Source organism: Xyrauchen texanus, chromosome 8, assembly GCF_025860055.1.
Source record: "Xyrauchen texanus isolate HMW12.3.18 chromosome 8, RBS_HiC_50CHRs, whole genome shotgun sequence".
In the NCBI taxonomy this organism is placed as follows: Eukaryota; Metazoa; Chordata; class Actinopteri; order Cypriniformes; family Catostomidae; genus Xyrauchen; species Xyrauchen texanus.
Genome location: NC_068283.1, coordinates 28,378,659 through 28,401,559, shown reverse-complemented (window position 1 = coordinate 28,401,559; position 22,901 = coordinate 28,378,659). Strand labels below are relative to the sequence as shown.

The following is a 22,901-nucleotide window of genomic DNA, read 5'->3' as shown; positions in this document are numbered from 1 at the left end:
TTTGCAAAGTATTGGCAGTTATCTGCCTTACCAAGCATTTGTTTCTCTGCCTTTTGATTATTGTTATGACCATTGCATACGTTTACTGGATTTACCTCTCTAGATTACTAATATGATTATTATTTTTGGATATGTTTGCCTGTGGACCAAATTTTCAGTGTTTTGACACAAGCCTGTGACCTGATTACATTTAAGGAATACTGTTTGAATTGTTTGTTCAACCTTCCAATAAATATCCGCAAATGGAATCCACTCAGCCGAAGTCATCTTTACAAAGCGCCACTTAGGGCGTAAATATGCCTGGTAGAGGGAGCTCTGGCTTGGTTGATTGTGTCTATGAGAGCAGGTGGTAGGCCACTTAGATCTTCCACATCCCATTTAGGGGCCAGATGTGGAGGTTCCAGAGGTCTGGGCGTGGATGCCAGAGGGTGCCCCGTCCCTGAGAAAGAAGGTCCTTTGTCAGGGGAATTCGCCAGTGGCTGTTGCGAGGAGCGTGAGATCCAAGAACCAAAACCGTGTGGGCTAATAGGGGGCAACTAGAGTGACTTGTTCCTCGTCCTCCCTGACCTTGCACAGCACTCATGCAAGTAGGCTCACTGGGGGAATTGCGTACTTGCGCAGCCCCCAGGGTCAGCTATGTGCCAGCACATCTATCCCAAGGGGAGCTTAAACTAGGGAGTACCAGAACAGGTGGTGGGAGGTCTCTTGGGAAGCAAACAGGTCTACCTGTGCTTTCTTGATCCAAGATGGCAGCGCGGTAGCACGCAGCGGCCACTCCGGATCCACAATGGTGCTATTTTTGTTAAAAAAGCCCGACTTTTGCAACACATGGACATCGGAGCAACCGGTGTTCGTGTCTACCATCGCCAGACACTACTGAAATATAAGACTCATGCAAAAACCAAGCTGCATGATGACCTGCAGGAGGCGCTACGCGTACTCGGCTTGCTGTGGAGACCAGGCCTCCAGCCCTCGGCGCCACCTGATGCCGGTGGCCGGGGAGAGGATGTCGTAGCGGTGTGCGAGAGCGAAGCGTGAAAGAGGGCGGGGTCCATGCTAGGCTAAAAACAAACCCTAGCCGGACGGCTCTCCCGTCTATCCTGCTCTCAAATGTTTGCTCCTGGACAATAAACTGGACTATATCCGACTCCAGCAGGCTACGCAGCATGAGTTTAGAGACTGCTGCGTCTTTGTTTTCACGGAGACGTGGCTCAGCGACAGAGTTCGGATGCCGCCATTCAGCTAGACGGGCTCGCCTCGCTTCGTGCCGACAGAAATACAGCTCTCTCGCGGTAAGACTCGCGGTGGTGGCTTGTGTGTTTACATCAACACGGAATGGTGCAAGAACTCTATGCTAGTCTCTAGTTACTGTTCATCGCTGTTGGAGCTTGTGACTGTTAGATGCAGACCTTTTATCTACCACGGAATTCACCACTGTTTGCATAACCGAGTTTACATTCCCCAGCGCTAACGCTAAGGAAGCTTCTGTGAACTGTATGGGGCTATGAGCTGAACTGCAGAACGCTCACCCCGACGGACTGTTTATTGTCGCCGGAGATTTCAACCATGCAAATCTCAAGACAGTGCTCCCTAAATTCCATCAGTATGTGGACTTTGCAACGAGAGGGCTGAACGGCTTGATCTTGTTTACACAAACATCCCAGGCGCTGCACGGCGGAGCCCCGCCCCCACCTCGGCTACTCAGACCACATCTCTGTTATGTTAATTCCAGCATACAGACCGCTCGTCAGACACACAAAACCGCTTCAGAAGCAGGTGAAAACCTGGCCAGCAGGAGCCATCTCTGCTCTTCAGGACTGTTTTGAGTGTACTGACTGGCACATGTTCAGGGAGGCTGCAACATATGGCGATTCTACCAACTTGGAGGAATACACAGCATCAGTGACCAGCTACATCAGCAAGTGCATTGATGATGTCACTTTCTCCAATACCATCACCACACGCTCCAACCAGAAGCCGTGGATGACTGCGGAGGTGCGACGCTGCTGAGGTCCCGAGACTCCGCCTTCAGAGCAGGCGATAAGGCAGCCCTAAGAACAGCTAGGGCCAAACTGTCACGGGCAATCAGAGAGGCAAAGCGCGACACGCCCAGAGAATCCACAGTCACTTCCAGGACAGCGGTGACACGCGGCGCATGTGGCAGGGCATCCAGGCCATCACCAACTACAGGACAACATCAGTTGCCTGTGACAAAGATGCCTCCCTTCCAGATGCGCTGAACGACTTCTACGCTCGGTTTGAAGTGCAGAACGACGTGATGGCGAGGAAGTCCACCCCTCCTCCCAACGACCAGGTGCTCTGTCTTACCACGGCAGATGTGAGGAAAACTCTACGTAGAGTCAACCCACGGAAGGCTGCTGGACCAGACAACATTCCTGGCAGAGTGCTCAGAGGATGTGCAGACCAGCTAGCAGATGTTCTTACCGACATCTTCAACATCTCTCTGAGCAGCGCCGGTGCTTCAAGGCCACCACCATCATCCCCATGCCAAAGAAGTCTTCAGTGTCCTGCCTCAACGACTACCGTCCCGTCACACTTACACCCATCATCATGAAGTGCTTCGAGAGGCTCGTCTCATAGTATGTTATGTTTACATTTTTAGAAACTTTCATCTTTTTGCACTACTGAGTACTGGTCGGCGCTGCACTGTCTATTGTCCTGTTCATTGTCAGTAATTTGTTGTAATGTCCTGTACTTTTTGCACATGTTTGCACGTGCACTTTATATAGGTATATATAGGTAGTTTATATAGGTATTTTATTTCGTTGTGTAGTCTCATGTGGTCCTATGTTGGTCCATTGTTGTTTTTATGTAGCACCATGGTCCTGGAGGAACGTTGTGTCGTTTTGCTGTGTACTGTACTAACTGTATATGGTTGAAACGACAATAAAAACCACTTGACTTGACTTGACTTGACTTGACTTTGCCGAACTGCTCCCAAATCAGTTGGACCGCCTGCGGGTGGAGCCTCCACTTTTTGCTGAGTGTGCCGTGTTGAGGTTGCCCGGGATATGAGTGGGGCGCAACGTCGCTGGGGTCGCTGCTGGCTGCAAAGGAGGAGATGTGGGCGAATTGTGAAATGTGACAAGAGCATATGCCGCCATGGCGTTTTATGTACGCTATCGTGGTGGTGCTGTCTGAAAGAATCAAGTTGTGCTTTCCCCAAAGTATCAGGAGAAACCTCTGCAGGGCAAAAATTACATACAGCAAATCTAGGCAGTTGATGTAACAACCCAACCGGGGCCCCGTCCAGGAGCCAGCGGCTGCGTACCCATTGCCCAAACAGAGGTCTGTCCAAGGGTTGGATGTCTATCAGCAGAAAGAGGTGATGAACACAAGGTATGTGCCAAGGCGCCATGCCCATCTCAGGACTCGAGTCTGAAGCCAGTGCTGAAGCGATCTCATATGCATCAATCCGAGTGGCGCAGCCTCTCGCAGCCAGGAGCCTCTGGAACTGCCATAGTGGAACCGCTGTGACTTGTCTGAGTGACAAGGCACGCTGTCGTTGAGACTGAGTCTCCATGCTGAGAAAAGAGATGGACCGGTGAGAGGTTGCTCTTTTCCCAGTTGACCTATAGCCCTAGACGGCTGAGTTGCCTGAGCACCTGGTCCCTGTGGGCACATTTGTTGAGTGAGCTAGACTCAGCCAGTAGTTGAGGAAATCGAGTATGCAGGTGCCCACTTCACTTAGCGGGGCAAGGGCGGTCTCTGCGATCTTCGTGAAGATGCAAGGGAACAGGGACGAGCTGATGGGGAGGACCTGCTACTAGTACGTCGGGCCGTCGGACGTGAGCCGTAGGAAGGGTCTGTGCCAAGGAAAAATAGAAACGTGAAAGTACATATCTCAGGTCTGCCGCTGCGAACCAATCTAGATGCTGGACATTAGAATAAGTTCGAATAGGTTTCCGGGTGAGTACCTTTGAACGGGAGTCTGTGTGAGGTCGGTTCGGAACTCACAGGTCCAAGATTTGATGCCACGCACTGCCTGTCTTGGGTACGATGAAGTGAGGGCCGTAGAACTCTGGCTTCTTCAAGGCTGGAGGGACAGCTCTATCTCATTCCTGTGGAGCGAGTGCCGGGTGAACTAAATCGCATCGCCGAGTCGGATGGTCCCAGCCAGCGTAACAGGTTGGAAGCGTAAGCGACGCGTCCAAGCTCCAAGTGGGGGGCACTAAGGGGATGATCACGTAATATTATATGATACCCGGTGGGGCTTCGCAGTGGGTGGAGCAGGTAATATTATGTCGTGGAGCAAAGTTGCATCCCGAAACAGTGCTGAGAAGAAAACTCAAAGCACATACCTTGCTCTATGTACCCGGCTGGGGGCGGGAAAGTGACTGAGTAAGAGGTCCTATGGAGGCATCCTCTAGACTCGTCAGAACCAGACCGCCGGGAGTCTACATTCGAATGCATGGAGGCGAGTGGACTGCGTCCATGGTGCGGTGAATGTAGGTGTTTGGCACCAGACCGCCATGAGAACAGCATGTGGGGGCACTGGTTAGGTGACCGTAGGAGTGAGGGAACCGTTCTCTTTTTCCTGGAAATGTGGGTACCGCGGCCCGGGCGGGGTGCAGCAAGAGGTTTCCCTCCCGGCCCTCCACCGGGGGATGGAGTGGTCCAGATACCCACAGGGTCGGAGCACTCCCCAAATCGCCTTCATCGCCGGCCACGCCAGCCCCAATCCCGTAGGAAGGAGGTGCGGCGTGGGGGGGCTTAAGTGGCTTTCTCTCGGAGGAAAGCCGTGACTGCAAAATTGCCATGGCTACATGAACTATTCATAAAACGCTGCCTGCGTGTGTTCGCAGCTCAGACACGCGAGGCAGCTCTTGTGACTGTCAGAAGCAGAGAGATATCTGCCGCATCCAGGAACTACACAAAAAAGACATAAAAAAGGCTTAAAGACATCTTTAAAAAGAAGCGTCTTTAAAAAGACGTTCAACGCCAACGTGTATACTCTTTTAGAGGAAATATACTCTTTTACAGGTCTATTTGCTCTTTAAGGAAATGCTGTCGAAGTGCCCAGGAGAAAAGCTGCACTACGCTGCAGAGGTGAGTGGAACAGAAGTGATCTCAGCTTGCTGATCACACTACCGCTCGGCTCCGAAGAAGAAATCTGAATGAACAGATGCAGGATTCCCTCCTTTTATACCCATATGTCTGGGGGACGGACATGCAAATTCTGTCTGCCAAATTCTCATTGGCCGTTTTTCAAGTTCAGAGGTAACCAAGGCCTTCAAGGAAGTCCCCTAGTGTCGCTTAATTCAACACAACGTCGAGTGAGCAACAGACGGGGAACAGAGGAGCAAGAAACTTAAAATTGAAGTGTGTAATTGCTTTGCCATTAGCACCACCAAATGGAATTACAAAAATAAATGTTGTTTTCAAACAGCTTTCTGAAAACAACCTTCATCTGTCATTGGGGAAACTAACAGATCTTTCCACCCCAAACTGTTGGTTAAGCCAATGCTGTTGTGTCGGGCTGGATGGGTCTCTAAACAAAAAGACCAATATTAAAAGTGTCAAAGAGCCACAGTGTATACATTTATTGAGGAAATCAACTTACAAATGGTTTACTTATGATTAGGAAAATCCTGCACTCCTGCCAAGACATTGAAAAAAAAGAACTCCATATGGCGCAATGATGAAAGACATCTGAAAAGAGCATGTTTACATTGAAAAACAGAGTGGATGGATGCAAAACATTTGGCGCACATTTGATATGAACAGCCGCTAAGACCTAATTTCCTCCACAAACATACATACATAAACGTCTTCCCTTTGCTATAACTCTCTGTCAGTATGTCAGATTATCAAACTGAAGTGTGTAATGTGTGCAACACTGTCGTCACCAAACAGAATTGCAAAAATAGTGTTTATTTTCAAACAAGCTGTCCAAATACGTCCCCCATATTCCTTAGGTCAGACAAACAAATTATTCCTTCACTATTCTCACTTTTCTTCTCTTGTGCAGAGTTTAATGACATTAACAGCTCTAAAGTACATTTGTTGATCTTCTCTCTCTTTCTTAGGCATTCGATGCATTTATCTACATTTTCTTTGCACTGGAGATGGTGGTGAAGATGGTGGCTCTGGGGATCTTTGGCCGTCGCTGTTACCTTGGCGATACTTGGAACAGACTGGACTTTTTCATCGTCATGGCAGGGTAAGGGCTCTTGTGTTTTCTTCCTACCTTTCCTGATATGCCATCCATTCTGGCTGCAGGTGAAGCAGGGGTCATGAGTGTGTTTGTGTTTTTCTCAGTAGAGATTTCTACAGTCTGTGACCTGCAGTAATGGACATTTCATTTCAGCTGTTCTGAGAAACTGAAATTGCTCTTCTTGTATGTCCAAATGGTTTCATGAAGTTTAGCTCTAAAGCACTTATGCTTCATGTTTACATCCAGAATGCTCTTGATGGATTTTTCATGTGTTCTGATCACGGGCATCAGTTTGTGTTGAAAAGTGGTGGGGACAAAAGTCAGATGAAAAAAATTACGACAGGACGGGAAAAATATTGAATAACATGGAAAATGGGCATAGCGTAGGCCAGTCAACAACATGAAAATACTCAATGTAAAATGCTCACCAAGTCGACTGCTCATGTAACAGTCATCATATCCACCCCTGCAACACCAGCTCAACCGAACAGTGCCAAAGCACCATACTGTAGAAAACAGCAGCATGTTAAGTCAATGATTACAATGAAATTTATTACATATGTAAAAGAAAACACACCATAAGCATACAACCCAGATAAAATCAAATAACACCAGATAAAATTTGGGATTTGCAACCCACAGAGAATGCAATGCAGTCAGACAACCAAATCCAGAAAATGTGAAATCCTCCTCTGCTATTGCAGCGTAACCACTATAAAGTGCCGTGAAATAAATACTGTCATTATATATGCCACAAAAAAACCCACTCCAAAATCCAAACTATTTTAAAACTGTAAGATGGCATGCAGGCCCTCTCTCTCGCATGCACAAACACCCACACAAAGCCAATTTTTTTTTATTGATCTGTAAATTACTTAATCAGCTACAATTACCTAAATCAATCACAGTGTAACAAAGACTCAGGTAGGCTGGGATCCATAAGCAGTGTTTTATTGAAACTCACAGATATATGCAGGCAATGGTCAGGCAATGGGGAATCAGGGCAAACGTAGGCAGAGCAGGAGCGTTGTGAGGGAAGCAGGATGTCAGGGCAGGCAGCAAGGGCAATCACGAAGAGACAGGCAAGGTTCAGGTAGGCAGGCAGTAATCAATCGTAGACAACAGGGAAAGCAAGGTTGGTAGGCAGATAAGCAAACAGGAATGGTAGTAGAACGCTCAGTAGTGTAGCCGGAACAAACAAGACTTCGCACCGAGTGTGTGACTGCGTGTAGCTTAAATAGAGGGAGATGAAATGGGGATCAGCTGTGGATTGATCAAGCCCGGTATGTGGGTAATTAGAACTCAGGTGAATCGGATCTCCGGTGGCCGACCGCAGAGGTGCTCTTGAAAGCGTTTGTGACAGAACCCCCCTCCTATGAGCGGCTCCTGAAGCGAGGACCTGGTCGGCGCCGGGGTCAACCTCGAGGGCGGAGGGCCGGTCTCTCTGGATGGACTCTCGGACTGTAGGGGGCGTCGCGGGCAGTTGGCGCGTAGATGCCCCGCTTGGCCGCAGTAGAGGCAGAGGTTGTGCGAGAGGCGGCGTTCCTTCTCTTCGTGAGAAAGATGGGTCCGACCGACCTGCATCGGTTCGGGTTCCTCGTGGAATAAGCGAGTCGGAGCTGCCGGCACGAACCACCGGGTTGACCGCCTGGAGCGGATGAGGTTGTCAAGGCGTATGACGAGAGTGATGAATTGATCAAGAGACATACCTTCGTCGCGGCAGGCCAGTTCAGACTGAAGCTCGGCACTCAGCCCTTGTCGAAAGTGGAGCTTGAGGGGGCTTTCCGGCCAGCCGGTCTGCGTAGCGAGGGTGCGGAAGGAAAGTGCGTAATCCGCTGCCGTGCGATTTCCCTGACGCAGGGCTAGCAGCTGTTCGCCCGGGCTCTTACCACTCTCGGGGTGGTCAAAGACGGTTTTCAGGCTGTCCAGGAAGGATTCGTAGGTTGACTGGGCGAAACCCTGGTTGGTCCAGATCGCAGTAGCCCAATCGAGAGCTCGGCCCGTGAGCACAGAACATACAAAGAGGATCTTACTCTCATTGGTGGGGTAAAGTGCCGGTTGTTGAGAAAGGAAGACCGTGCACTGCATGAAGAAGCCTTTGCACTTCGAGGGCGTACCGTCAAACTTCTCGGGATGTGCGAGGCGAGGGCCAGTGATCGGTTGGTAGTGAGGAACGGCGTCGGCCACTGGGCTGGCTGGAGGCGCGGTGGGCGCCGGTGCTGGCTGGCTGAGAGCTTGTACAGCCCGCATAATTTCATCCATGGTGGTCATCAGACGGCCGAGTTGATGGTGTTGTGCAGATAGCTGATTCGCTTGGGTGGTGAGCTCTTCAGCCATACGTGATATCACCGCTGGATCAATGTTTGGCGAAGTCTTCTGTAACAAAGACTCAGGTAGGCTGGGATCCATAAGCAGTGTTTTATTGAAACTCACAGATATATGCAGGCAATGGTCAGGCAATGGGGAATCAGGGCAAACGTAGGCAGAGCAGGAGCGTTGTGAGGGAAGCAGGATGTCAGGGCAGGCAGCAAGGGCAATCACGAAGAGACAGGCAAGGTTCAGGTAGGCAGGCAGTAATCAATCGTAGACAACAGTGAAAGCAAGGTCGGTAGGCAGATAAGCAAACAGGAATGGTAGTAGAACGCTCAGTAGTGTAGCCGGAACAAACAAGACTTCGCACCGAGTGTGTGACTGCGTGTAGCTTAAATAGAGGGAGATGAAATGGGGATCAGCTGTGGATTGATCAAGCCCGGTATGTGGGTAATTAGAACTCAGGTGAATCGGATCTCCGGTGGCCGACCGCGGAGGTGCTCTTGAAAGCGTTTGTGACAGAACCCCCCTCCTATGAGCGGCTCCTGAAGCGAGGACCTGGTCGGCGCCGGGGTCAACCTCGAGGGCGGAGGGCCGGTCTCTCTGGATGGACTCTCGGACTGTAGGGGGCGTCGCGGGCAGTTGGCGCGTAGATGCCCCGCTTGGCCGCAGTAGAGGCAGAGGTTGTGCGAGAGGCGGCGTTCCTTCTCTTCGTGAGAAAGATGGGTCCGACCGACCTGCATCGGTTCGGGTTCCTCGTGGAATAAGCGAGTCGGAGCTGCCGGCACGAACCACCGGGTTGACCGCCTGGAGCGGATGAGGTTGTCAAGGCGTATGACGAGAGTGATGAATTGATCAAGAGACATACCTTCGTCGCGGCAGGCCAGTTCAGACTGAAGCTCGGCACTCAGCCCTTGTCGAAAGTGGAGCTTGAGGGGCTTTCCGCCAGCCGGTCTCGCGTAGCGAGGGTGCGGAAGGAAAGTGCGTAATCCGCTGCCGCGCGATTTCCTGACGCAGGGCTAGCAGCTGTTCGCCGGGCTCTTACCACCTCGGGGTGGTCAAAGACGGTTTTCAGGCTGTCCAGGAAGGATTCGTAGGTTGACTGGGCGAAACCCTGGTTGGTCCAGATCGCGGTAGCCCAATCAAGAGCTCGGCCCGTGAGCACAGAACATACAAAGAGGATCTTACTCTCATTGGTGGGGTAAAGTGCCGGTTGTTGAGAAAGGAAGACCGTGCACTGCATGAAGAAGCTTTTGCACTTCGAGGGCGTACCGTCAAACTTCTCGGGATGTGCGAGGCGAGGGCCGGTGATCGGTTGGTAGTGAGGAACGGCGTCGGCCGCTGGGCTGGCTGGAGGCACGGTGGGCTCCGGTGCTGGCTGGCTGAGAGCTTGTACAGTCCGCATAATTTCATCCATGGCGGTCATCAGACGGCCGAGTTGATGGTGTTGTGCAGATAGCTGATTCGCTTGGGTGGTGAGCTCTTCAGCCATACGTGATATCACCGCTGGATCAATGTTTGGCGAAGTCTTCTGTAACAAAGACTCAGGTAGGCTGGGATCCATAAGCAGTGTTTTATTGAAACTCACAGATATATGCAGGCAATGGTCAGGCAATGGGGAATCAGGGCAAACGTAGGCAGAGCAGGAGCGTTGTGAGGGAAGCAGGATGTCAGGGTAGGCAGCAAGGGCAATCACGAAGAGACAGGCAAGGTTCAGGTAGGCAGGCAGTAATCAATCGTAGACAACAGTGAAAGCAAGGTCGGTAGGCAGATAAGCAAACAGGAATGGTAGCAGAACGCTCAGTAGTGTAGCCGGAACAAACAAGACTTCGCACCGAGTGTGTGACTGCGTGTAGCTTAAATAGAGGGAGATGAAATGGGGATCAGCTGTGGATTGATCAAGCCCGTTATGTGGGTAATTAGAACTCAGGTGAATCGGATCTCCGGTGGCCGACCGCGGAGGTGCTCTCGAAAGCGTTTGTGACACACAGTGCAAATATGCTGTATAAAAATGTTGATCAACATCTTCTCTTAAAGTTGAAAACATTTTAAACTTGAAGAAGAACTAACTCTGTTACCCGGCTAATACATGGATGAATGAAACCTCCTCCCCAACACTTCAAAGCTTGAACGTAGCACATGTCCATCCATTCCTGCTCAGGCCAGAGCGCAAATCCATGAAGCTGGAAAGGAGCGGTAGTCCCATGGAATTTCTAACTAACGTCAGCTAACTCCCAACTTGAGGGCTGAGAACCGGCTTCTGTTGTTTACAGACCACGCAGCCTCTGTGTAGCTAGCTAAATGTAGAGTTCAATATATGACTGACATTGGTCAGTAGCCAATCACGTCAGGGTAAGTATGTAGGTTCTCCCTCATTCCTTACGATGATTGAATAAAACTCATGTCAATCAAATATTTGAGCGAGTATACAGCAGAGTTTATAAAAAATATTATTTGTGTTTTTAATCATAAAATGACATTTTGTTTGAAAAAAATCGTTTTACAATATTTTCAATCCAAAACCTGCCAAATGTTGACAAAAGCAGTCCACATTGTATCTACCAGCCCAAGGGTATTTGTCCCTGCCCAATGTAATAAAAAGTAGCCCAATTGGACGGAAACCCACCCAATATGGCAACACTGCACAGGATAATCAATTGTAGAAAAATGCAGTAACTTAGCTAGCAAAACATTTAACCTGCAGTAGCCTAATTTACAGCAACCCAAACTGCACAATGTCCAAGAGGAAGAAGGGAGGAGACATTAGAAACTACTTTTTTTAGGTGAGCACATTTCTAAGATTGTCTCTGATGTGCTACTCCGCCTGAACCTACCCCTTTCAGGACTGCGTGGCCAGACCTATGATGGAGCAGCCAATATGTCAAGACATCTGTCAGGAGTACAGGCTCACATCAGAAAAGAACAGCCACTTGCTGTTTATGTTCACTGTGGACCTCACTGCGTCAACCTGGTCACGCAAGCAGCTTGCTCAACCACACCGATTGTGAGGGATGCATTGCAGTGGACCCATGAGTTGGGTGCTTGTTTGGACAATCAGGCAAATTTAAGACCATTTTCAAGTCTGTTGCAAAGTCCACAAGTGGTTCCTATATCACACTCAAACCTTTGTGCCCAACACGATGGACAGTGTGCACCCCAGCCATTGACACCATCCTTGGTCAATATGAGGCAGTCTTGCCTGCATTGGAAGAGATGGCTTCATCCAGCACATCCGACACAGCTTCTAGAGCTAATGGCCTTCATGAGCAGTTCCAAAAGGGCACCACGGTCCTTGGCCTGTTTCTGGCAAAAGAGGTGATGATGGGGTTAGAGGGCCTGAACACTTTACTGCAGGGGAGAGGAAAAACAGTTGTAGGTATGTTAAGTGCAGTTGACTGTGTTAAAAAACACTTTCAGAGCCAACGAACAGAAGAAGCATTCATCACAGTCTACACCAGCGCAACTGATTTGGTTACGTCTTTGGACATCGAACCAATAAAGATGCCACACTTACGAAAGCCACAGAGGAGACATGCTGGCCCAGCTGAGCCCTACGATCCATCCATAGATCACGAGTACTACCGTGTACAGTTCTTCCAAGTCCTCGACATTGTGACAACACAGCTGACAAAGCGGTTTGAACAGGAAGGGCTACAGCACCTGGTCATGCTGGAGAAAGTCCTACTCTCTGGTCAAGTTGATGACGTGGTTGACCTGTATCCAGAGCTGCAGTTCTAGTCCCTAAAGGTGCAGCTGGCCATGTTCACTGCCAATTACACCTACAAAACCTGCTCAGATGTGTCAGAAATCATGAGGAACATGGTTCCTGAGGTCCATGGTCTCTTCAGTCAAGTTGAGGCACTTCTGCCTTTGTTGCTTGTTGTTCCTGCCTCATCTGCTGAAGCAGAGAGAAGCTTCAGTGCCTTGAGATGCCTGAAGACCTGGCTGCGCTCTTCAATGTCACAAACCTGACTCATGTTTACAGAGAGAGAATGGATAACTTGGACAAGAAGAAACTGTGTCAAGAATTTGTTCAAGTTACTGATCGTCACATGCATGTTTTTGGGTCATTTTAGAATCAATAATAGTTTTTTTTGTTTAAGTTACTTTTTTGGACAATGCACATTATTTCTTCCTGTATCTAAACTGCATTGCATGTTTTCTTTTGTGCAAATACACCTTTAACATTTCTTGGTTCGCTTGGTTTTTCAGAACATTTTAACCAAATGCATTCAAAAAGTGGTGGGGACAAAATCAGCCATTTCAAAAAGTGGTGGGGACATGTCCCCAGCATCCCCAGTGTAAATGACACCTATGGTTCTGATGGTTGTCTAGGTTTTTGCAGCTACAATCCTTCAGATCTCACAGTACATACTGTATGTTTTGAGTAGAAGTGTCCCACCTGTTGTTTTTATGTGGTTTTCATGACCTCAAAGCTCTCGGTGCTAAAAAGAGATAGAAAACGCATGTGCTAAAATTGCTATGAAAGCATTAAAGCTGCCTCATGGATGCAGCCATATTGAGGTCACATGAACAATTGTTAATATCTAATGCCTTATTAAATAATTAAGCTACTCGCCTTTAAAAATAAGACAAAAAATATCCATTGCCAGATATCTTTAAAGCATTCAATGGAAAAATGTTTAGCACTTTTGCTGTTTGTATGATTTCAGTATCTACATTAGTCGACTCATTGTAGAGTGTCCAAAGACAAGTGTATCCATGCCATTTTCTGTTTTTTGTTTTGTTTTTCTGTTAAAACAAAAATATTCATGTAAATTAAACCATGCCAGAGTCAATCTCAGGTTGCCTGCATTTAAGTGACATCATTCAACATATCAGAACATGCAAACTACCCACCAGGACACTTCAAGTCATCTGGTCACATGATTTGCTGAGTGAAATATTAGTCTCATTAACATGATGGCTATCAATGTGGCCATTTGTGTTGATAGACATAAGTCTGTTCCATGTCTGTTCTTCTGGGATGAAGATGACTATTTCAGTTTTGTGATTTGTGATTGTTTCTTTCTCTTTAGCAACATGTATTATATTATATTAATATGAATGGCAGAAACAGAGGACAATTTTTTTTCTCGTTTCCTACTACATTTACCTTCTGAACTCTGGATAAATAACTAATTAAAAGTCACCTCAAAGTAGATTATATTAGCTGGTACTTACTAGGATAAATAAGGGTAAACTGTATCATGCGCTTGAGGAAAGGTATTGGTAAAGTACTAAGAGAAACAATGTTAACCTTTTACAAATGATTAAAATGATATAATGATGTGTATTACTGGAAATAAATAAATAATTAAATTATAGTAAAACTGACCAGGGCTGCATTTCTTAAAAGCATCACAAGCTTAGGTTGATCATAGAGATCACTGGCGCCAATGGTTTCTATGATCTACTTGGGCTTATGATGCTTTTGGGATATGTAGCCCAGGTTTTAATTTCAGTTTGGATCAATTTTGACCAAGACCAATTTGCACTGTCCAGGGGGGTATTAATATAAACAAAGCAAGTTATGTCTTAAATAAATGTTCTGGGTCCAATTAAGTTAAGCTCAATCGACAAGATTTGTGGCATAATGCTGATTACTACAAACATTTATATAAACTCATCCCAACTTTTCTTTATAAAAAGCAAAAATCGAGGTTGCAGTGAAGCACTTACAATGGAAGTGAATGGGGACCATTTGTGGAGGCTATAAAGGCAAAAATGTAAAACTTGTAATTTTATAAAAATATTACATGTGTTAAAATAACAGATCTGTGCATTACACTTTGCAGCATGTAAAAAGAATCACTACAACTGCTCAGACACATTGAGTATGCTTACATGGGCAGATCAGATGTACGTTATTGTTATCGGTTGATGTCTGAAGTCAGAAGATGATGCAATTTGCTCAATTTGCTCTTTCTCTCTTCTGTCCCTACACCAGAGTCATAATTTCTGCAGTCTCACATCACAAGATGCGTACAACAGCGTATATGTGTACACATTAACACTGTAGATGGCTGCTGGTACATGAAAGTGAGGGAGATGAAGAGGGAGCAGGAGAAAAAGGATGCAGAAAACAGTTAGAGAGAGGCTGCCTGTCGGCAGGTAGCTAATTACTCTCACAGACACACATTCTGATTAATGTGTGCAGAAACAGCCGAGAACGCTCCTTACCTCTGACCTCTCTCTCTTTTTGTTTTGTACAATCTCTCTTCCTTTTGAGCTTCTGTTTAGGATTTGCCTCTGTTTATGTATGCCTCTCTCTATAAAACCTCACATATGCTGCAATGCTTTGTATTTCTCATGTATTTTTTTTTTTTTTTTTTCTTTTTCTTCCCTTCGATGGCACGATCCCTCACAGCTTGGCACAGCTTATATAATTTGTAATTCAATTATACTGTTGAAGATATAGTACATTCACCTGAAGGGGCTGAGTTATATTATTAGCTTAGTCAGTACTACAGACTATCTATCTATCTATCTATCTATCTATCTATCTATCTATCTATCTATCTATCTATCTATCTATCTATCTATCTATCTATCTGTCTGTCTGTCTGTCTGTCTGTCTGTCTGTCTGTCTGTCTGTCTGTCTGTCTGTATGTCATGTGGCCCATAAGCTAATTTTAGAAACTTAGAATGGCAAGTGAACAGAATGTGTCACTGACCAGTCAGTTAGCGCTTTCCTCGTGAATATTAATGAGCATTCCCCTTTCATTCAAACCTTATTTTTTAACTGCATTTTTCTCACTTAAAAAGAGTAACGAAACCATGGCATACGCATCAATTATCATCATGGCTCAATGGATTGCGAGCACAGAGCTGGTGTGTTTATGCGTGGAACGGTCACAACTGTGCAGATCATCGCTAGCCATTACCCCTATCAATTATCAGCATGACAGAATGGAAAGAAGTGCACGAGTGCAAGGCAAATGTGTTTATTCACTGACTGGTTTAGACAGAGTGCAGACCATATAAACAGTGCTCGTGAGAAGTGTGGTGTGGAGAGCAAATCCCAATTGCATGCAACACAAAATTCTCTGTTGCAAAACCCCAAATGCCCAGACATTCTAAACAGCACTGACAAAGAAAACAGTGAAAACACTGTGTCATGCAGACATATATTAGAAGTCTTTTCAATCCACACATCACAAACATTTAAACAAAATTACTATGGATTTTGCACTACCTGTTGTGGTATTTAGATGATTGTTTTCATGACAGAAATGCTGAAAATGTGCCATTGCCACATTTTCAACCATCCCTGTTATGGCACACATAACTCACTTGTGGCAAAGGCTGAAACTGAGTTTGACACCCCTGCTTTAGACTGAGAATTTATTTGTTTTTAATTATACATCATATATAATTTAAAGTAAGGTCAGTTGTCTTGTTGGTTGTGATATAGAGTGTGCGATCCAGATAGCTCTCCTGCAGGTTTAATACCTCCAGGTGAAGAGTAAATTGAACTGATGTGTTATCATTTACATGTGTGTATATGTGTCTTTGGTAATATTTGTCCATATGATGCTGGTTCAGCTGTGAATGGACCCTTGTCTCCCTCTGTCAATGACAGAATCATGTTGCCTCATTTTGCCTTTAAAGTGTGTCTGTATAAATTGTGTTAATGTCAGTGTGTTTGGAGAGGGTATTCTCACTTTATACAACTTTTCAATCACCAGTCTGACATTTCCACTGATTTGACATGGCTAAAAGGGGAAAAAAGAACTGCTGATATTTTTGGATCTTCCAACCTGGTCAGTCTGACTTCTGACAGAATATTTGCTCTGAGTGTAAGTGCCACTGAGCGCATGTTTGTGCATTTTCACCAATAGCCTGCTTTTATGTAGCCAATCACGAACACAGTGAAGAACTCTCCTAAAGCTACAATGTTGTCTGATTATACACCTGTCAAAATAACTCATCATTTATTGTTCTTCACTTAGCAGTCCAATACCCTCTCTGATCCTCTATCCTAAACAGCCCACTTTACATGAAAAATGCATGTATGCTAATGAGAGGGCCAGCTGTTGTATGTGATTAGCTGGTGTTTATTGAGTGATGGTTTATTGATCCCTCAGCATGTCCAGGTGTAAAAAAGTATAAGATAAGAATAAGATTTTGTGGAAATTGTAAATGAAAGAGGAGAGGAAATATTTTTTACAGAGAAGATTTATATCGAATGAGTAGGGAAGTTAAGAATGAGTTCAAGTCAATAAATCAAAGGAGGATGAAGAGATGGGTGATTAGAGGAGGCAAAGAATGGAAAACTTTGGACAGTGATGGAGAGGTTGTGTGTTTAGAGAGAGAAGGAGAGTGTGGAGCTTACTGTTGTATAGTCAAGCAAACGTGTTTGAGTTGGATTCACTGTCTCCCGCTTCCTCATTCCTCAAACCTGTTACACTGTTGCCGAAACCCAGGATTAGAGGAAGAAGGATTCGCTGTCATGGAGTCGTCGCTGCTGAAGGAATTCTTCCGGTCCTTTGCCAGCATCCACCAAAGCCAATATCAGGCCCTCATGGAGCTTCGGAGAGATCAGCAACAGCACTTTGAGGTGCTCCATCGGGCCTAGGATAAGGACTGGTGGGTGCTGTGGAGCTTAGTATCCCAGGAGGGGGCGGCTTCCCCATTCCCGACAACTGCGCACCCCCATGTGTTGCTCACCAAGATGGCACCTCAAGATGATCTGGAGGCCTAGCTTGAGCTCTTTGAGCACACCACCAAAGCACTGAAGTGGCCGAGGAAACATTGGGTGGTCCATCTTCTGCTGCTGCTGACCGGGGAAGCCCAGTTCACAGCACAACAGCTTCCGGTCGCCAACCTCCTGGACTACTCGGTGTTGAAGAAGTACATCTTGCAATGGGTCAGCTGCAGCCCAGAAGAACACCTTCAGTGTTTTTGCTACTTAATGCTGAGCGAGGTCGGCCACCCATTTGCCTTTGCCCAGCAGCTTTGTGATGCCTGCTGGTGGTGGGTGCTGGCCAAGGAATACAGTGATGCCGAGGATATCATCAACCTGGTGGTGCTGGATCAGTTTGTCTCCCTGTTGCCGAAGGGGATGTCTGAGTGGGTCCTGTGCCATCAACCGGTGTCGCTGGATGTAACGATATAGCTGGCGGAAGACCATCTGGCAGTGTACCCGGGGACTGGCACGCCCCACACCCTTCCCCCCTCTACGGTCTCCTCCCCTGTTCTCTTCCAACCCCCTTTGGCTCCCTGGTCATGGGGTTCTCTGCTTCCACAAACCCTGCCTCCCCCTCTCTTCATCCCCGGTGAAGGAGTCTGCTGCCACAGGTGTGGACGAGAGGCTTGGGCTTGTCTACTGGAGTTGTGGGGAGCTGGGTCATGTTCAAGAGCAGTGCCCGGTAATGGACAGACAGCACGTGGGCATCGCTTTCAGTTAGTCCTGGTGGATTACGCAATGTGATATCCGGAATAGTGCCACTCACACTAAAAAGTATCTCCAAAGTGAGGATTCTTAAATAAATCCTCCCTGATCAGGGCACAGCTTTTATGTCATGTACAATACGTGAGCTGTACAAATTATTGAGTATTAAATCGATTCATACAAGCGTGTACCTTCCACAAATGGACAGCTTGGATGAATGATTTAATAAGACCTTAAAGAATACGATTCGTAAGTTCATGCACGAAGATGCTCGGAACTGAGATAAGTGGTAAACCCCTGCTATTTGGTCCTGCAAGCCTCCACAGGGTCTTCCCCATTTTAATTGTTATATGGGTGTAAGCCCCGTGGCATGTTAGACATAATGAAGGAAAATTAGGAGGAGTGACCTTCACAGAGCTAAAATTAAATTCAATACTTTCTTGACCTGAGAGCAAAACTCCACACACTAGGGCGACTATCACAGGAGAATTTGCTACAGGCGCAATAAAGTCAGTCCCAGCTGTAACAGGGGAGCTTGGCTATGTGATATTGCACAGGGAGATAAAGTACTTGTATTGCTGCCCACACTGAGGTCGAAATTACTCATGAAGTGGCAAGGGCCTTTTGAGGTCAAATGGCAAGTTTGAGAAGTCGACTATGAGTTAGTTTATATGGGGCATGTCAGCTTTACCACCTCAACCTACTAAAACCATGGAAAGTGGTGGTCCCCATATCCTTGGCAATGGTTGTTCTGGAGAGGAAGGGGCTCAGAGTGGAGGGGAATCTAAAAGCCAATCAGTTCACCATGGTCCCTTGTGGAGACCACCTCTCGCCGTCACAACATACATAAGTTACCAGGTTGCAAAATAATTTCTCTGACATGTTCTCGCCTCTCCCCGGCCGCAATAATCTCATAAAACACCACATTGAGACAACCCCATGAGATGAGAGGTACTACTCAACACAAGAAATGGGTAGTACGGGAAGAATTAAAGTGCATGCTTGATATGGGGGTAATAGAAGGATCCCACAGTGATTGGGCCAGCCCAGTGGTTCTGGAACCTAAGAGCGATGGCTCGGTCCAGTTCTGTGTGGATTATAATAAAGTTAACGCGGTGTCGAAATTTGATGCTTATCCAATGCCTCGCATTGACAAACTGCTCGATTGGTTGGGCACGGCTCACTTTTATTCGACATTGGATTTAACAAAGCGATATTGGAAGATCCTTTTCAACGCAGAAAAAAGGCCTTCTCCACACCGTTTGGTTTACACCAATTTGTGACCCTTCTGTTCAGTTTGTTTGGGGCCCTGACTATGTTTCAGCATCTTATGGACAGGGTTCTCAGACCACATTCTGCGTATGCATTATTTAGTGTAATGATTGGCGGCAGCACATGCAGCATCTGAGGGTCATTCTGAAGTCACTGCAATGAGCGGGGGTCACAACAAACCCAATTGGTCAGGTGGAGGTACAGTATCTGGGGTCCCACTTGGGTCACGGTCAGGCATGGCCCCAAATTGATAAAACCCCAGCGATTGCGACCTGCCTGACACCCAAGACCAAAAAGGAGGTGAGACAGTCCCTGGGGCTGGCTGGCTATTATCAAAGGTTTGTGCATAATTATTCTGATGTCACCAGCCAACTGACTGATCTCACTAAAAAGGGAGCTCCAGACCCAGTCCAGTGGAAGGAGCCATACCAACAAGCATTCACGCAAGTTAAAGCTGCACTTTGTGGTGGGCCGCTTCTGCATTTCCCTGACTTCTCTCTCCCTTTTGTTTTGCAGACGGACGACTCGAAAAGGGGGCTGGGTGTGGTACTGTTCCAAGTGGCGGAGGGGGAGGTGCTGTACATTGGTCGGAAGCTCTCTATGAGAGAGACGAAGTACAGCACCATTGAGAAGGAGTGCTTGGCCATCAAGGGGGTAGTCCCTCCGCTACTATATGTTTGGACGAGCGTTCACCCTCTGTTTGGACCATGCCCCGATCCAATATCTTCACCGCATGAAAGAAGCCAATGCTCGGATCACCTGTTGGTATATGGCACTCCAGCCATTTAAGTTCGAGGTGGTCCACAGGCTGGGGTCATGGACTTTCTCTCCAGAAAGTGGGGGAAGCGGGCAGGCCAGACAGTTCCCCCAGCCTGAGTCAGGTGGAGGGGGTATGTGGAGGCGAGGCTGTGGTCGAGCATTCATCTGGGGAGAGAGGAAGCAGTAAGGGGGAAATAAAAGGGGCCAGACCTCAGAGTGAGGGGGAGCCCAGCTGAAGCTTAAAGTGTGTTGGCCGCTGCCAGTCCCACTATATATAGAGTTTGAGTGTTTTAATGTGAAGTTTTACCATTACACAGTCAAGAAAACATGTTTTTGTGTGAAGAGTAAATTTACTTTAGAGTTGGATTTGCCGTCTCCCACTTCCTCATTCCTCGAACCTGTTACAGAGAGAATGAAAGGGGCCGAGTTAAAGGAAACGAGGGAGAGCGTGTCAGTGAGGAGTGTTCTTCAAACTTTGGTGGTTTTCTGAAGCCATGCTGGCTTTTCAATAATTCATTATGAAGCAGATAAATCTAGTGTGTGTGATAGAGAGAGAGAGGGAGAGAGAAGGAAGGAGAAAAATAGTATTTTCAGTGTTCAGATTTGGTATCATAAATGTATGTATGCACTCAGTATTTTTTTTTTTTTTTTAAACATATGTATAAAATCATGACCACTTACATGAAATGAGGACTCTAGTCATATCAGTAACCATATAAAAGCTATTTTACTCTACATGGGGCAGGGGCACCCTCATGGGGGCTGCCATTTTAGAATCACATGACCAGCTGATTCTCAGTAACCATCTTGTTATTGGACACTTTCACTCTTGGATTAAATAAATCATGAATGATTTTGAATAGTGAATTTCTACAATGGCATCTGTAAATGAAAACTATTGATTTTGAATGATGCTGCATCCACACCACTAGGTGTCACTGTAAGTCCAAGATGACACGAGCAAAAAATTACTGAATGGGCCTTTAACATAGGCTTGGCTGTGTCCGAAACCTGAAAAATGCTAAAATAATAAAAAAATTAAAAATGTGTTAAATATGAAATATATATCTCTACAGTTTACCTGAATTTTTGATAGATCATCAGACATGATGTTGTGGTGCCTTGGTAGGTGGTTTGAACCTGACTGGACAGCGAGGCAGCTGTCTTGATTGTCATTCACAGACATAGTGTTAGCTCGTTGTGAATTATATTGTGAGAGCTTCATCTCGTTAGCACGTTTTGAATAAGATGGTCAATGAGTAGCGCAGTAGTTAACCCTCTGGGGTCTGAAGGTGTTTTGGGCCCTGGAGAAGTTTTGACATGCCTTGACATTTGTGCTTTTTTCAGTTGCTTAAAAACACATTAATGTCTAAAGTCCAATAACACTGTATTCAGCACAAACTGGGCTAAATTATATGTGAGCAACATGTATGCACAGGTTTCTATTTTTGAGAAAATGACGTTTATGCGTGGTTTTGAAAAAACAAACATTTTAAGTCATTGAAATAACGCCATAACACATACTAAACATTTGTCCACAAGACTTTTGAGAACTGGATCTTGTAGCCTAGAATTAGTGCTACAAAGTGATGTTAAAACCATCCTGATCACTCATTCATACAAAACAATATAGTAATTTAACTTTTGTAAGACAGTTTTAGTGTTGAAAGTTTATATGCAAGGTGTGCATATAATGAATATTGAGGTGATTTACACCTGAGAAGACAAAATACCCCTCCTCTGGGCCTATCAATGAGGAATGTGACAGAAAGAGAATGAATGTGAGGAGACTTAATGATCAAAATCATGTTTTAAGTTAAAAGAAGTCATCTGACTATACATTTTCTTTACATAAAGACTTTACTTAATTTTAGACCTACACTACCATTTAAAAGAAGTTTCTTCTGCTCACCAAGACTGCATTTATTTGATCCAAAATACAGTAAAACAGTGATATTTTGAACTATTTTTACAATTTAAAAGAACAGTTTTCTATTTGATTATATTGTAAAATGCAATTTGTGATCAAAGCTGAATTTTCAGCATCATTACTGCAGTCTTCAGTGTCACATGATCCTTCAGAAATCATTATAATATGCTGATTTGCTAATATGGTCATATTTATAGTGCATTTTTCTAATTTACACCTGAACAGCTATTTGCAAGCACAAGCTTTGTTGATGATAATGATGTTGTTGATGTTGATGACAATGAGGCAGCATAAACACTAGATAAATATATATTCTAAACATTCATATTATTTTTATATCATATTACATATGATATTTGTATCATACAGCATACCATTTAAATACCTGCTTTAACTGAAACAGCATTTAAATGTAACTTAAACTTGCTTATTAGGACATATTTCAAATGTTAATACTACTGAATCTTGGCTGTTAAGTCTGGAAACAGTCCCACTGGTAAAATATGTACATGTTTATATAAAATAGCATGTCAACTAAAGAAAACTAAATTACTTACTAGTCCGGAATTGTATCCTCGGCTGGATCAAGTCTCTCTTCAAAATACAAATGTTCTTCAGAGTCCTGCTCTTCTTCTGAGGAAAATGTGAACTCTTCCTTATTATCCAGGAGTTTCCTCTCCTGTGTATCATTACAAACGTGCAGAAAAATGTATGAATTGTGTTTACGTCAAATCTCACTGACGGGGGCATTTACCATTTGCATTGATCGTCTCAGCACATTAGCTTATGAATGGCACGCTCTGGTGGGTGTGATCACATTATCTATAATTAGATGAACCGGTAAAAAATTTACATCGCTTTGTTTCATACAGATTGCAGGAGAATATTTGTTTAAATTTGAATTGTTTTATTTAAAAGTAGACATTTTAAGGTTTCTTTAGACATATGTTTCATGTTTGTGTGATAAGTATTCGCAGAGTTTCAGTTAATTTTTGTGACGTGTTTCATAAATATGTTTGTGAACACGGAGACTGCTGAAAGCTCACCCTTTTTAT

The 22,901-nt window shown here is 45.6% G+C and overlaps 1 protein-coding gene across 1 annotated transcript in view; it reads left to right on the top strand.

The window, feature by feature from the left end:
* Window positions 1-22,901, top strand: part of LOC127647520 (voltage-dependent T-type calcium channel subunit alpha-1I-like) — a 175,558-nt gene that overhangs the window by 13,427 nt on the left and 139,230 nt on the right. Inside the window, exon 2 of the mRNA XM_052131796.1 lies at window positions 6,051-6,184. Coding sequence (XP_051987756.1) covers window positions 6,051-6,184 — 134 coding nt within the window. The remainder of the gene's footprint in view (window positions 1-6,050; window positions 6,185-22,901) is intronic.